This window comes from Rhipicephalus microplus, chromosome 3 (genome assembly GCF_043290135.1).
Source record: "Rhipicephalus microplus isolate Deutch F79 chromosome 3, USDA_Rmic, whole genome shotgun sequence".
NCBI classification, from domain to species: domain Eukaryota; kingdom Metazoa; phylum Arthropoda; class Arachnida; order Ixodida; family Ixodidae; genus Rhipicephalus; species Rhipicephalus microplus.
The window spans coordinates 173508961-173524953 of NC_134702.1; the positions used below are offsets into that span (position 1 = coordinate 173508961).

At 44.9% G+C, this 15993-nt stretch overlaps 2 protein-coding genes across 4 annotated transcripts in view; one reads left to right on the plus strand and one right to left on the minus strand.

Annotated features, from left to right (window-relative positions):
* LOC119162311 (uncharacterized) overlaps positions 1-15993 on the minus strand; it is a 511092-nt gene that overhangs the window by 180863 nt on the left and 314236 nt on the right. The window lies entirely within an intron of this gene.
* The window catches only part of LOC142802716 (uncharacterized), a 78104-nt gene that overhangs the window by 31428 nt on the left and 30683 nt on the right, over positions 1-15993 (plus strand). Inside the window, exons 2-4 of one of the 2 annotated variants that reach the window (XM_075887728.1) lie at positions 510-587; positions 664-886; positions 9443-9742. In XM_075887728.1, coding sequence (XP_075743843.1) covers positions 510-587; positions 664-886; positions 9443-9540 — 399 coding nt within the window. In that variant the 3' untranslated portion in view covers positions 9541-9742. Of the gene's footprint in view, positions 1-509; positions 588-663; positions 887-9442; positions 9743-15993 lie in introns of those variants that run through there. The other variant, XM_075887727.1, reaches the window with a different exon arrangement.

Here is a 15993-nt window from a genome sequence, read left to right on the forward strand (position 1 = left end):
TCCAGGATTTTTTTCTTGACGGCCCGCGTCGCGTGCCAGGAGCCTTTTTCTGACCAATATCTTGCGTCTCTGGTGCGCGAGCTCTCCAATGACTCTTCTCTCCTCGTGCACCGTCGCCACGCTTCCACGTTCGGCACATGCCTTGTGTTCTCCTTTACTCATGGCAAAAACACGGACGAGAGAAAAAAACGATGACAGAAGCACTGTGTCAGTGCTTTCAACGATTCAGCGCTTTTGTTGTCGTCTTCATATTCCCTCCGTGTTTTGTTTACGCTGGATGTCACGACCATTTTTCAACTCATCTAATTCATGACTGGTTTGACTTTTGGAATGACATTGACAGTGCTGGCTGTGGCATTGGAAATAGATTAGGCAAACATAAAAGAGTATAATTGGTTTCATTTCATCTTTTAAGAGATATTTAAGAAGAATTCATTTTCAAAAGTTACAATAAGTTCCTATATTTATGTGTATACATCAGTAACTCGTTTTTTTGTGCACTATTTCAGATTCTTGGATGGTTGTTTTCTGGAGGCACAACTATCCTATACACGTCAAAACCAAATCATAGTAGCGAAAGAGATCAGGTAAGGTGCTTCCATTTTTTTTCTTGGAATAATATTTTGCATTACCACTTGTAAAAGACAAGCAAATTTATTTCAGGACGACTTTGTAGCAGAGGAAGTTCTTAAAGTAGCACCAGGTCTGGCTTGTGATTTGGGACAAGCGGTCGAAACATCACCAGAGCCAGCGTGTGAAGCAAACGATGGTACAGAGAAATCGGTTCAAGTGCAGCTACTTATGCACCATGAAGGATCCCAAACGGACGAAAAGATAATTCTATCGTCAACTGCTATGCAAACAGAACCATACACTTGTTCTTCAGGTATGTATGCGTGTTTCTCCTCAGATTTTATGAAAAATTCAGTTTGGCCGCAAAGGTGCCATAGCGGCATTTCAAATTGTTACATGAAGTGAGGGTAGCAACTCAATGCTTTTGCGTCCGACCAGTCACTGTCGTTCAGAAGGCTGACGTAACGGAATACCATTGTTACAGCGAGCAAAGGAATTTTCGTGTTGCCTGTCACTTCACTGCATTGTAATTAGTGAGATCGCAGCAAGTACTCTGCGTACAAAGCTATAAAATGCCTCTTGATTTATTTGGAGACAGCACGCAACCCAGCGTTGCCGTCATTTAGTAACAAGGGTCCAACAGCTGTGCCAATTGCACCAATTTGATACAATTTTCGATTGTTGTGCCGAGCTGCGCCAAAACCATGAAATTTGCTGAAATTTCACCACACTGTGCCCAAATGCCCTGACAGCCTCAAAATTTTCTTAGGTGCGCTAATCTCGGCGAGGAATTAAGGCCATGTCGACCACATGCAGTTTGCACCATTCATCAAAGCACGCAGACTTCAACTGGAGTGCCGAAAATGTACTTGTAATATGATGAGATAAAGTAACAACGCTGTGCGCCCATTAGTGTGTTGACTGCAGCGGATACCTATCAGTGGTGTAATGGAACTTGAAGGCAAAAATGCATTGCTGTAGCCAGACACGCTTCGCTGCAAATATGAATTTCCTAGCCTAGAAACGCTGCTATGGTTTGTTAAAAACTAAAGCTGGAAACGTATGCTGCTTTTCCTGCGCGTGAACTAGCTCTACGTGCTGCGAACGCCGACATTGCCAGCGACGACGTCAATTGCCTTAGCAGTGGCACATTAAACCTATTTTTTTTTTTGTTTTAAAGTTGCGTCGTACGGCCGCGGTACTCGTGGTAGATATCCGGTACCGTCGCTGGGCCAACGAGTGCGGGCCGTAATTACTTTACCTGGTCGAATGCGCTTCGCAAGGGAACGAAGCGGCACTTAACCACCTGTCGAAAGAATAAAAAAAGGTGAAAGGTGGGGAGGAGGTGTAGCGGATAGAAAATTTCTTGACTTTGGTTCTTACCCATGCAGAGAATGCGGATTAAGCCACTTTTGCCGCAGTACACTGGTGCCCTGTGGAAAAGCGAATTGAGATTTGAAAAGCGCTGTTAGCACTTGTCACGGGGCGCTGCACATTTTTAAAGGTTACTCATGGGTTAGTACCAACGTTTTTAGATACTGTCTGTTGGGTAAGCGTGCGCGGTCTCAGCGGCGAGGAGCGATCTCCTCTTGTATCTCACGGAGCAGTGGCACTGCTGTTACTTTGGTATTGGTGAAGGAGCGTCGTCTGCTACCTCTACATGCGAAACAGCGGGAAATTAGTTTCCGAATACGCGGTTTAGCTAAAGTAGCTAGATGAGGGCCGAATGAATACTACTTAGTGATAAATAAGGTCTGCGCCTGTACCTAAGAATCGTATGATTCTTTCTTTGCCTGCAATGACAGAGTGGTGTGGCCAGCGGGTGGCACACTGGGCCTGCACCATTCTTCTCCTCCTCCCCACCCCCCCCCAATTCCCCCTATTGTTTACAGAGCAAAAAGTGACACTTGACTCTTTTGTCTTTCCGGCACCCTCTTCAGGTCAAAGTGGTGTCCCCCGACAAAAATTCTGCCTTGCCCTCTGCAATAAATAGGCCATATATGCGCCTTCAGGTTATGGACGATTCTAGGTGAACGAGCCTGTTCTAATTACGCATCGTATAAATTGCGCATAAGAACATATGGAGCTGTGGTCCTTTTCGAACAGCTAAGGAAAAATAGACAAGCCACATGCATAGTCTTGTGCGAATTCGCACTGCAATCCTGCTGTGGTTTAATGGGTGAGCTTGCAAGCCTCACATCTGGTGCAGTTGACATAAAAGTTATAACTTTTAAGTGAAGTTGCGTTTCATACACAAACTCCTTTGACTGTAGCTGAAATTATTCGAGGAGTTTGGAGAAGGGCTTTCAAAGTGATGAAAAAATAATTTTAAAAAGAAATAGAATGCAGTGTAATAGATGACATACAGCCAGTATTTAAAATAACTTTTATTTAAAAAAGCTCTTCGCAATTCGTATTTCCCACGTGACACGACGATCAAGCATGCTTGAGTGAATTAGAAGTAGGATAACAAACATGCCGACCTGTAGTGCACAGGGCTGTCGGAAGTATAGCTATGCCTCCGAGGAAAACACTTGCGATAAGCGGCACTTCTTCAAACTCCAAATAACCGTGCAGTTCTCAAGGCTTGACAGCAACTATTTCATGAGAAGCCTTCTAGGTGACAGTCAAGACCTACATTTCGAATCTGAAGACCTAATCTCTTGCTGCGAGCACAAAGTAGGTGGAAACGTTGTCCAATTTCCACATGTTAGATTGGCACTTGAGCCCAGTACTATTCCTAGAATTTTTTTGAAAATTCCTGCACACTAGTCCAAATCAGTGACATTAAAGCGTAGAAGGGAACCCCCAAAACTACAAGAAACCTCGAATTTCCAGGGCCATGCGTCGGTAACTGGTTTCAATGTGCCTGACATTAACATGGAGTACAGTGATGTTGACGAAGCTACTGGCATCCACTCCGATCTAAAGTTATGTCCAGAGGTAGCAGCTCAGTTGCCTACAGTACACGACCAGGGAAAGTTCCAATCTAGGAATGTTGAGCTTATCCAGGAAGAAGTTCCTTTTTTTCAAAGTTATTTAAAACAAAGCTGTTGTCGAAATCGACAAAGCAGTGGTGGTAACAAAAAACTTCACCTTTGTCCTCAGTTGTAGAGGGAAGCTTGTTCCCTCGTGTGCATACAACAAACGTGGTTTGGGAAGTCAGCTGAAACGCACGAGCTTGCACATTGTATCAAATTTTCTCAGTTTTGTTGATCACCTGAAGATATGCACGGGCTGTCTGATCACCTGAAGATATGCACGGGCTGTCATAGCAGCTTATTCCCTTGGATTTCGGCCGCAACATCAGCCCTGAAGATCCGGGACACGTGGAGGAGCACTTTCGGGCTGACGCGGAAACACTTATGCCCACCATGCAAGAGCACAAGGAAAAATCAGCAAGCTCAGTAGAAAAAAGAATGGAGAAATCTACGAAATCAGTGAAGCTTCACCAAAAATTACGCTCGACTACTGAAAAGTTAACAAATACGGTTATTAAGGCCTATGTTTTTCCAAAAAAATTGACTAACGACATTCAAAAAATAAAAACACAGCTTTCAAAAGGTTCTACCAGTGAAGTGGACTAACTGATGACCGGCCTTCCTCCAGCACAACAACCGATGCTGCTGAGTGAAACCTTTTTGAATCCCAATATGCTAGGCATTCCCTTAATAATTTATTTGTTTAAGTCATGATGTCGGCATAGGCAGTATGTTCACCTTTGACATGGACCTATCAGCAGCAGCAGGGTTCCATATTTTAAGGAGCAGGCAAGTAATCAGCCTCTTGGTTTTGTAGCGCCACCCTCTGGCTGACTTCGCTTTGAAGCTTTCAAGCTTTCAGCGCAGCACAAAGAGCAAATACGAAAAAAAAAAAACAGGAAAACTTCCTGTATAAGCTCAGCATTCCGGGATTGGAGCATTGTTCGATCTTGTAGTGTATGGAACCAAGTTGCTATCTCTGGACACTACTCAGGATCGGAGGGGATGCCAGTAGCTCTGTGAACATCGCTGTTCTCCTCTATGTTAACGTCCAACACATCATTACCACTTGCCGACACACGGCCGTCGAAATTCGCAGGTTCTCTAAGTTTCGGGGGTTTCCTTTTGCACTTTAACAACATTCAGGAAATTTCGATGAACAGCAGGAGGCTTAGGTGTCCTCTTACCACATAGAATTTTCACGTTTCCCCTTACGATGTGCTCATAGGTCTTACCACATAGAATTTTCACGTTTCCCCTTACGATGTGCTTGTAGCAAGTGATTAAGTCTTTGAATTCAAAATGTAAGTCGGAAATGTATGTATTGACCGTCACCTAGAAGGCTTTTCGTAGAATAGCAGCTGTTCAGGCCTTAAAAACTGCAAGGTGAGATGGGGGTTTGAAAAAGTACTGTCGATCGCAAGTGTTTTCCTCAAAGGCATAGTCATTGTGACAGCTTGGCGCTCCGCAGGTCGACATGTTTACTATGCTAAACTGCTAATTAGCGCGCTTGATTGATGTGTACCATGGTAAATACTATTTGCGATGACAGAAATCTAACCTTCCAGCCCCCGCCACTGTGGTCTCAGCAAGCGAACTCCAAAAAAAGAAAAAAAAAGAAAAAAAAAAGAATTCCACGTTGTCGCGGAAAGCCGGCGGCGGCGGCGGCTCGATTTCAATGCTACGCCAGAGCCGCCCCTCGGAGCGGATACGAGTTGGTGCCACATTCTAAGAATGCTGGTTTGTACACCGCATAGTTCTGAATACCAGTATAATCACTGACGTCTAAATAAGCTACTGGCAATCATTTAGAGCAGTGTATGACATTTCTGCTCCTCTAAAAGAATTGCGCGCCAGTTTTTTTTTTTCGCCACCCCTACTCCTCGATTTTACCGATCTCCCAAGTTTCAAGGTAGCAATATTCGCAGGTTCATATCTAAATTTGCAGAGTCTGTCAAATGATTTGACAGGCGCAGCAAATGCTTATATGAACTTCATCATTGTTTGCTCAATGGGATAGTTAAAAATACTACTTTCAATAAAATAGCAGTGCTCATGTTCACGTTACACCATTTAGGTGATGTTGAATGGTTTATACATATTTTATTGTTCAAAATGTAATCTTTCTTATTTATACTGCTCCAAATGTGGTATTTCATGACAAAAAATGTATGATTTTAGTATTTCAAAAGTGACATTTTGCTGCTCTGAAAATTACTCCAAATTGTATTTCGGCTGTTACACCCCTGTAGTAGGAATTCATGGTGAGCCCTATCTCACTTCTGCCTCGAGTTGTTAAGCCTGGTGGTTGCAGTGTTTTCCCACTCATACCAGCCTATGGGAGCTTTGGTCTGGTGGGTCTTGACGTTGGCAGCGGGCCCCCTTGTTGAGCTCGTTGCCTTACTTTGCACAGAGAAGAGGCGCTCGTGCAAAATGACAGAAGTTTATTTTCAAAGTAGAGATGAATGCTGGACCATTCTGCCAAACTGTACAAGGACTTCTTTTCCTTTTATTGACATTCAAAGGAAATACACCTTTCACTCAAACTTTCACCTCTGCTTTTAAGTTGAAACAGCGGCGCACAAAACCTGAAAAACCTGAAAGGAGCGTCTTCAGACAAGTGTAAACAAACCCTAGAAGTGTTTTTTAAAAAATAATCAGTAGCCCTTTCCCAGGTCATGAAGGTCATGAAACAAAAGGTGGCAGAACTCTTGAAGCTGCCTCTTGCATTAGGGGCGTTGTCTCAAGCTATCAGTCTGCCATGGACTATTCCTTTTCTTACTGCACCTCAAGTGGAAGTTCTAAAGTCAGGCTTCAGTGAGGAGCGGGCATTCTTAGAGAACAATGTCAGTAGCCCTGTAAAAAGTCAACGCTCTCTCTCTACAATAAGCTCACTTGCTAATCTAGCAAGCTAGTTTTCTGAACAGCCCTCACTGGGCTTTCCCTACTACCCCTTACACAGGGTACGTAACATAAAGCCACAATAAACCCAAAACAAGGAACTCCTGCATGAGTTTGACTTACCTGCCTTCAGTATTCGTCCTTATTTTTTCATCTGCTGAAATCGAAGTTCAAAGGTTACCATTTTCCACCTGCTAGTGGGACACACCCTAACAGATTCGCACGCTTTAACAATAAATTGAGCTGAATCCTATAACTGTCCGAAAAGTGTCTCTCACCTCATCCTTCGAAAAAGTGTACACAATCCATAAGCATTCTATAAGATTGAAATCAAAGTAATAATTGTCTCATTTGGTTAAGGGTATTTCCTTATGTTAGCCCGTCTGAGAAAGAGCACACTGGGTTTTGGTGGGTGCTTTAGCTGTACACTACTCCCATGGAAGAGCACTCTAACATCTACACACACTATTAACTGCATGCCATATCTCTAGAAGCTTAAGTCTACTAAACGCACGTCTGAACCTTAATGTTTATGAAAAACACGCTATTAAGATAACACTCAATGATGTACGCACCAGGAGCACCTGACAAAATCTACTTGTCCCTTCAATTATCAGTTCATAAAAAGAATGTTATCGGTTTATCATGAACCCCTAAAACCACATTGATTTTAAGGTGAGACCTTCTTTACCAAAGAACACTCTTTCAAATCTCTCAAAACTAAAGGAATCTTACAAAACTTTCTTTAAAAAATTTTGGGTTTGTTTCTCAAAAAGCTTACTAATGACCTCCACATTTTAGTTGTGCACATAATGGTTTTATTTACTGCTGTTTATGAGATCGCCACAAGCTACAGTGAGCGTGAACTCTTAGCTTAACGTAAGAGCCTCGCCTGATTCATGAATTCGGCCAGCCTTCTTCGTAACAGCGAAGGGGATGCCAGAAGTGCAAAGGGAAGACTTGCCTTTAGCGTTTGTTCCTGCTCAGAATTTCGGACATGTAACATGTCCTTTCAACTGGGATCACTTTGACCTGCATGTCTCCAATAAGCTGTCCTTCTCAACTGCACACGTCATCATGGAGTGTGCGTTTAAAGCGCTTAGTCATGCCGTTGGTGTGGGAATTGTGTGCACTAATCGTTCAATGCACAATGTTGCATTCATGCAACAGGGCTTGTACAGCTTCCGAGAGGAACGTTCGTCTGCAGTCGCCGAGTAGCTCGTGAGGCACGCTATGGCAAGGAACAAGTTTGTGAAACATAAATAAGCCGACTTCACGTGACGTGGCCTCTGCCAGCACGGTCGGCTCAGCATTCGGTGTCAAATGATCAATAGTGATAATCATCCAGTGATTCCCATCATGTGTATACAAAAGAGGGTCGTACTGGTCGATTCCCATGCAATCGAAAGGTCGTGAGGAACAGGGCAGCAGCTGGAGTAGTCCAGTGATTAGAACAGGGCAGCAGCTGGAGTAGTCCAGTGATTGACACGGTGGACTCTTCCGGCGTTGATGCTTGAAGCATGAAAGCATGCATTGGCAAACAAACCGGTAGATTCCATGCCAGTAGTACCGCAGCCGCAGGCGTGCATACAACTATTACACCAGCGTGACTGCATCGGGTGTCTGCATGGAAAGTGGCGCAGATATCAGCACGTAGATGGCGAGGGATCACTAACCACTTGTGATCATCAGTTAGGTAGTTGCGGCGGTAAAGGAGCTCATCGTGCATGTTGAAATGATGAGCTTTGTTCTGGAGCGAGTGACTGGTGGTACTCGGTGATGGCTCGGATAAGAACTGTTAAAAGAGACTATCCAAGTGTCTTGACGCTGCTCACATGGCATGTCAGTGTGTGTGAGGGACGCAGAATCGTAGCTGGAAAGAGGTGTTTTTGCACAGTGCTGGGGAAAATGAGAGTGAGGGAGAACGTCAGCGTCTGAATGTCTGCGTCCGAACCTGTAGACGACGTGGATCTCATAATTTTTTAGACGTAATGCGCAACGAGCTAGACGACCAGATGGATCTTTTAGAGACAACAATCAGCAAAGGCGTGGTAATCAGTCACGACATCTAATAAGCGGCTATGTACGTAATGTCTAAATTTTGTGATTTCCCAAACAATGGTGAGGCACTCTTGCTTCGTGACCTAACAATTCTCTTCAGTTCTTCAGACTTTTGCTGAGCAAGGATAGCACTAAGGCCAACTCCACTGCATCTAGTGGATTTCGGTTGAGGCGTATGAGTCAAAGTGACGTAGAATCTGCAGCAATGTCAGTAGATGACTTAATTTCGTGAATGCATCGTCACAGGCGGATGACCCTGTCTAGATATCTTGACTGTCTGCAAGTAGACATGTTAAAGAGGCCATTATGAATGTGAAATTACGAATGAATCGTTGAAAATAAGGGCATTGTCCTATAAAGCTCCGGAATTCTTTGTTGTTAATGACGTGGGAAACTTGGTGACGGCGCGGTAGCTTGCCTGGGTCGGGCACAATGTCGTCCTTGCTGACAACTTGCCCTAAGATGGTGAGTTTCGGGCAGGGAAGTGACATTTCTTGAAATGTAGTTGTTGTTCAGCCCATGTGAGGCATTTCAGGACACTTGCAAAGTGCTGGAGGTGGGTCTCAAAGTTCTTTGAAAAAACCACGACGTAGTCCATATAGCAAAGGCACATGGGCCACTTGAGACCTCGAAGTATGTGGTTCATAAAACATTCGAAGGCGGCTGGGGCATTGCAAAGGCCGAACGGCATCACGTTGAACTTGTACAGGCCATCAGGAGTTACAAACGCAGTTTTGGGGCAGTCAACTTCATCCTTAGGTACCTGCCAGTACCCTGACCGAAGATCCAGGAAGAGAACTCGGCACCTTGCACGCAATCGACCGCATTATCGACTTTAAGGAACGGATGGACATTTTTGCTGGTGATCTTGTAAAGGCACCTATAATCAACACAGTAGCGGATGCTACCGTCCCTCTTGTTTACAGGCACCCCAGGGGATGCCGAAGGGCTGCGGGATGGCTGTATGACTCCCCAACTAAGCATATCGGCCACCTGGTCGTCAAAAACCTGGCATTCAGCATGAGAGACACGGTATGGACGCTGGTGCATAGCTGTTGGTGTCTATATGATGAATGAAAAAATAAAGATGTTCTGCCCAAACTGGTTTATTTGTTATCGAAAGATATCCGAAAGTGGCCGAGAAGCTTCAAGAGTTAGTCCGATGAGCACTTGGAAGGTCCGAAGCAATTGATGGAAGGAAGACTAATGCTGGCGGCATGGAGACTTGCTGTGGGACCAGGTGATTGGTTCGAGCCGACTGAATCAATGTATTCAAGTCACCCTATACACTCTTTGTCGAACATTGTGGTTGTGACCAAAAGCAGGTTCGGGACATAAATGGTTGCGCGAGAGTTTTCGGTCTTGATAAGAACAAAGTGGAGAAGAATGTCCTTACAGGAAGAAAATTTTTCTGAGAAAATTACAAGGTGGTAGAGAAAGCATAGTTGCAGGAGATCGGCATAAGGAAAAACAACATAGGTGGAATGTTTGTGTCCTTGGCAATCAAGACACAAAAAAAATATGGCTTGGCAGAATAGATGTCAAAGATCGCTGATAATTCTAGCTTGGCATGGCACAATCAACAGTGGCATGATGCATGAAAAGAAAGTCCCAGCCCAATATACAGTGCGAGCAGTGTCGAAAGACAACAAATTCGACCACAGACAAAACGTCCTAAATAGTCAGACGAGCTGTGCACATCACGGAAGGTGGTGTGTGATGCGCGGTCGCCGAGCCGAGAGAAACACCAGAAAGAGGAATCGTAATCTTTTTCTACTTGCAGCATGTTGCTTAGCTCAACACAGACACAGCAGCACCACTATGGACTAATGCGCATGCAGCAACACTTTCAGGGAAGACTGTGATTTCGTTTGCAGGTTGGGAATGAGGCCTTGTAGATTTCGGCAGTGGCGGAGTTCTTGCCTCGGGAACTGCTATGGTCAGTCTTCTGTTTGAATGGGCAGGGAACGACGAAGCACTGGCAATAGCGAGCGCTGGCACAAGGAGGATGATCGAGGCGAGTTGGAGGTGCAGCGTTTAAACCACGAGATGATCGAAAATGTGTGGGAGGGCATCGGCTGTTGGAACTCTGTATGGTCATAGCTGTAATTTGCATCAACGATAGCTGGACGAGGAATGCGGCCGAAGCAAGAACGCTCGACATCCCCTGGTAAATCACAGTAATAGGTTGCTTGTTCAGTGTGTGCCGATAGTGATTGGGAAGAGTGGCAGGGCGGCATTAAAGCGGAATGCGGGCCTGCCAGCACCTGCGTTGGGTAGGAATGCGGGCCTGCCAGCACCTGCGTTGGGTAGAAGACGTGTGGGCGGGGAGGAAAGCCAATGCCATAAGTTAGTGCTTGCGAAGGCCTTCTGGCGATGTCAGCATAGGTCAACTGAGCCTATACAGGTGATGGCTGGTGCGTGGGCAGAAGAGCTTCAGATATTAGCTTATCAGTGGTTTGTCGCAGTGACGAGGGAAGTCCATGACTATTACTGGGAGAAAGGGCACAATAGACAATTGTTCTGCAACATTGTCACGCATGAATTGTTGAATTTGGTGCATCAGTACCACTGTCAGGGGTGCAACAGCTGCCGCAATTGTACCAATTTGATACAATTCCCGATTGTTGTGCCGACCTGCGCCAAAATTGTGAAATTTTCTTAAAATGTGCCACGCTGTGCAAAATGCCCAGCAAGCGTCAAAATGTTCTCGGGTGCGCTAGTTTCGATGAGAAATGAAGGCCACGTTGGCCACCTGCAGTTTGCGCCAGCAGTCAATATACTTGAAATATTCTAGGCACCCGTCCTAGGTTTGAGACGTGATTGACCAAATTAAATAACGACGCTGTGAACCCATCGGTCTACTGAATGCAGCAGATACCTATCGGTGGCATGACAGAACTTCAAGACAAAATTGCGTTTTTTAGCCACCAACGCTTCGCTAGAAATGTAAATTTCATAACCTGAAAACGCGGCTATGACTTGTTAGGAACTAAAGTTGGAAGCTTTTGCCGTATTTTTTTTTTTTTTCACGAACAAACAAGCTCGATGTGCTGCGAACGCTGGGGTTGCAAAGCGACCACGTTGATTGGCTTAGTAGTGACACATAAAACATTTTATTTGCCTTGAAGTTGCATCGTCCTGGCCACATTCTTGGCAATACATGTCCAGTACCGTCGCCGGGCCAATAGGCAGGCGCCGTTGTTACATTACTTGGTCGAACGTGCCTTGGAAGGGCACCTAAGCAGCTCCTAACCCCATCGGTGAAAGGAGAAAAAGGTAGCATGGGGGGGGGGGGGAGCGTAGATGTTACAAAGTTTCTTGACATTGGTTCAAACCCGTGCAAAGAATGCTGCTTAAGCCACCTTCGCAGCAGTGCACCCTTGCCCTGCGGAAAAGCGTATTGAGAATTGGAAAGCACTGTTAGCACTTGTCACGGAGCACTGCACATTTGGTTCAGTTACTCATGCGTTTGTACGCCACATAATTAAGAGTACCAGTATGATCACTGGCATCTAAATAAGCAACTGGCAAATATTTGAAGCAGTGTATGACATTTCTGTTTTTCAAAAAACACAAAATAAATCGTGTGCCAGTTTTTTTTTTTTTGCCACCCATACTTCTCGGTTTTACGAATCTCCCCAAGGTCGCCAACTTGGCAGATCCATATTTAAATTTGTAGAGTCTGTCAAACAATGTGACAGGCACATCAAATGCTAATATGGAATTTATCATTGTTTGCTCAGTGGGGTGGTTCAACATACTACTTTCATTGAAACAGCAGTGGTCGTGTTCACACTGCACAATTTAGGCGATGTTGAATGGTTTATACATGCCTTTTTTTCTAAATGTAAGCCTTTTTTAATACTGCTCCTAATTTAGTATTTCTTGATAACAATGCATGTTGTTTCTTCATACCGTGCTCCGAAATTGGATTTTAGTGCTCTAAAAGTAAAATTTTGCTGCTTTGGAAACCGCTTCAAACTGCATTTCAGGTGTTGCACACCTGACCACCGGATCAAGACACATGATGTCTACAGTCAGTGCTGACATCGAAACTACGATATCGCGTGGAAATGCACTGCGCTCGCAACTCGCTGTAGCTTTGGCAGTGCTGAATGTCGTCTGTGACGGTCTGAGGATCTTTGATGCCTTTCATGATATGCTTGAATTTGTCGACATCGGACATGGCAGGATTGAAGCGACAACAAATGCGTACGACGTCCTCAATATATGAAGTGAAACATCTCACGGCAGCTGAGTGTAATCGCTCAGGGGCTACACTGTGCGAATATAGGGTACAGGACATTTGAATATGTTCGGGAAGGTTTTTATGAAAGAAGCCCGGCTGTTAATCTGAGCCCTGATGTTCTTAAACCAGAGCTCTGCAACTTCCCTTTGGTAGAAGTAAACACGACCGAGTTTGTCATTATAGTCTTACTTGTCATCGACACTCACTCGTTCATACGAAGCGAGTCATCCTCAACGTCCTGCTAATCAGTACCATTGAAAGGGAGGGGTTCGCACTCTCTTGGAATACCGGGACAACGGAGAGTTGGGGATATGGTAGCATTCTGCTGTGCAACGGCATTTTTTATGGCAAAGATTGAGTCTGGCTACAGAGTTCCAGGGTGCAAAAGAGAACCAGCACTGTCCGCCACTTTATAGTGCACGCTTAGCGTTGAGTCCCTGACAAATTTATTAATGAACTTGCACAGGTCGAGCTATCAGCAGTTCGAATTGAAACAATCACTCGGAGTGTCTTTAATTGGCACTGCTGTTTGGGTCTTATCCATTGTGCACTTGGAATGATTGTCTACCACACTTGCCCCCGCTTTTACACCTGGGACAGCCTTGCACTCTCTCTTCTCACTATCTGTGGCCTTGCCTACACTATCAATAGGAAACTATATTGACTGTCCGTCTCTTACCCTCTCAGGTAGTACTGTCTGGTTTCAGTCTCGTCCTTGCTACATTTAGGACCAGCTTTCTCCTCTTTTCTCAACAAGTCATTCCTGTTTTGAAGCTCGTCCATCTTTTGAATGACCCTATTAGTTATGGTGTGTACCTTCATTGGGCCTAATATCAGTTGCAGAGAATTGTGGCTCATTTTTTTTCTGCAGAACGGACCGTGTGCATAACTTACTTGTAGTGACGTGTAGCTTTCTCAGACGGGACCTCACAAACAGCGGCTTTTGCTATACTGTGAGTGCACCTTACTCGCTACTTCATTGGACCTTTTGTGCTCTTCACATATTAATGATTCACATCTACAGAAACACCTCGTTTTATTGTGACAGTTCCACAGCTTTACAATGTATACCCTATTCATCTCCTCATCCCAGGCTTTCATCTTCCTCCTACATTCCTTCTGCCTCTGCTTCCTTTCGATCTGTGCCTTCCTCTTTGCTTCTGCCTTTTTTGTGCTTTCCACCTCTTCCTTCTCCCGAATCGATTTGACACATTCTAAAAGCTCGTTATCCTTTATTTCCAATGTGAGAATTACCTCTATCAGACGTGGGCTCCTTAGGGATTCTGACAAAGCCAGACTTATCTCCCTTGCAAGCAGCAACATATTGTTTCAAAGGGATTTCAAATACACGACTGGTTCTAGCACCACTTTCTCTTTTCCATCAAAATTCTTGTCTTCTAAGTAACCTTCACAACAACTACAGCTAAGCAATACAATGCTGCCATGTATATTTCTGTGTTACTGCTAGTTACTCCATCAACTTCACAATGCTACTTCGCAGAAATTTGCTCTGTCATTGTAAACCTTGACACCACCAACAAAAAAAAGCTCTATGAAACCACAACACAGGTTTCTGTCTTGATACAAGTTACCTGTTAACCTATTGACCAAGACGGCCATAACTCTACCAGATTTCGTTTAACACACAGAGTAAATGCCTGGTAAAATTCGACAGCTGAAGTCGGCACCCTCCTAGTATGAAGTTATGTATCCAATGCAGTGCATCTCAGGCCACTTAGGTAACTCCTGACGTCTATAAGCTTGAGTCGTCCCTCCGCTGTCGTCCAGTTATTGCATCTCTCTTTTTTGGCTGCATTTCACTACTGCCACCGGTTAGTAGGAATTAATGGTTAGTCGCATCATGCTCTACGAACTGGGCTACCATGGCAGCTGTCCCCCCGTCCAATTTATGGGGCATATGTGTGCAATAATATTGGGATCATAAGTTAGCGCCACCAGCAGCCATGACGGGGAGTGTGGAACACTCATTATTTGCACATATGGGGTCACATATGAACTTATTATGTGTTGGCAGCTGACCAGTAATCCCCTGTATACTATTTGAAGACATCATGTTTGCCAGAACAGGACCCTCCCCATGAATGAAGGAAAGAAGTGTACATTTAAAGGGCTTGTTTTGCTTTGTTAGACACAAGAGCAATAAGATTTAACAGATAATCATGCTAAGAAAAGTATAGGTGATGTTATTAAAAGTAATTGTAATGAAATTGTGCAGAAAGAAAAGTTGACGAAAAGATAAGTTCACGTGGACAGGGACCAAACTTGCGACCTTTAAATAGCGTGTCCAGCACTCTACTTAGTTTATATGTGCACGATTGGTTTTTCGGTGAATTTCCACTGGAGAACTTTTTTCCCCAACCTCCTAAATTTGTGCTGGCCATTGCAGCACCTGCTGCTGAGAATGGCCCTGCCGAAGCTACATCGCCTGCCAGTTTATTTCTTGAGGATTCCTCAGCCTGTCCTTTTCCCGACTCGGACGGCAATGAGGAGATGAGAAGCACAACCTTATAGAAGCGCATCTGATATGCCAGTGATGACAAGAGACCAACAGGCCCATAAAAACAGGCTCTGATCGACCCTCTCGCGTCACTCTCACCTGAAAACATCACACTGGCAATTCCATGGCTGACAACGCCACAGTTTCCTGCTCCTCGCAAGTGACCCTGGTGGTTATGCACACGGCTTCTCCACTTATGAGTAGGGAGTGGAAGAAATGCAGGCCAAGAAGAAAGAAGCAGCAATTGCCCCCCTTTGCGGCTTGAACATCCAAGGCCTCAGCAGTACCAAAGCCTCTCATCACCTTGCTTTACTGCCTATGTCCTTGCCCAAGCTACCCACCTGCCACCAACATCTTTAATTTCGTCATTTCCAAGGCATGCAGACGGAGATCAAGGGCCATGGAAGGTGCAGCCATCTCGACTGACCCGGCAGTTGTCGGTCCCATCATCTATCGGCCCTTAGCTCCCAGTGCTGCATTTTAAGGTTCGCTGAGTCTGGCACTCACAGCACTTTTTGCTACATGGCCCACAGTTGCAGCGGCGCACAAACCAAAAAGTGCACATGCAAGTGAAGAAAACGAAGACCGAGCTTTGCTGTGGGTGAAGCCACGGCTCATGTTATCTGCTGGCGTCGGTTGTGGTCCAAGGGTCTCTTTTCTTCAATCGTGTTGCATAAGTACACAGATTGAGTATGGGCTTCCCTTCG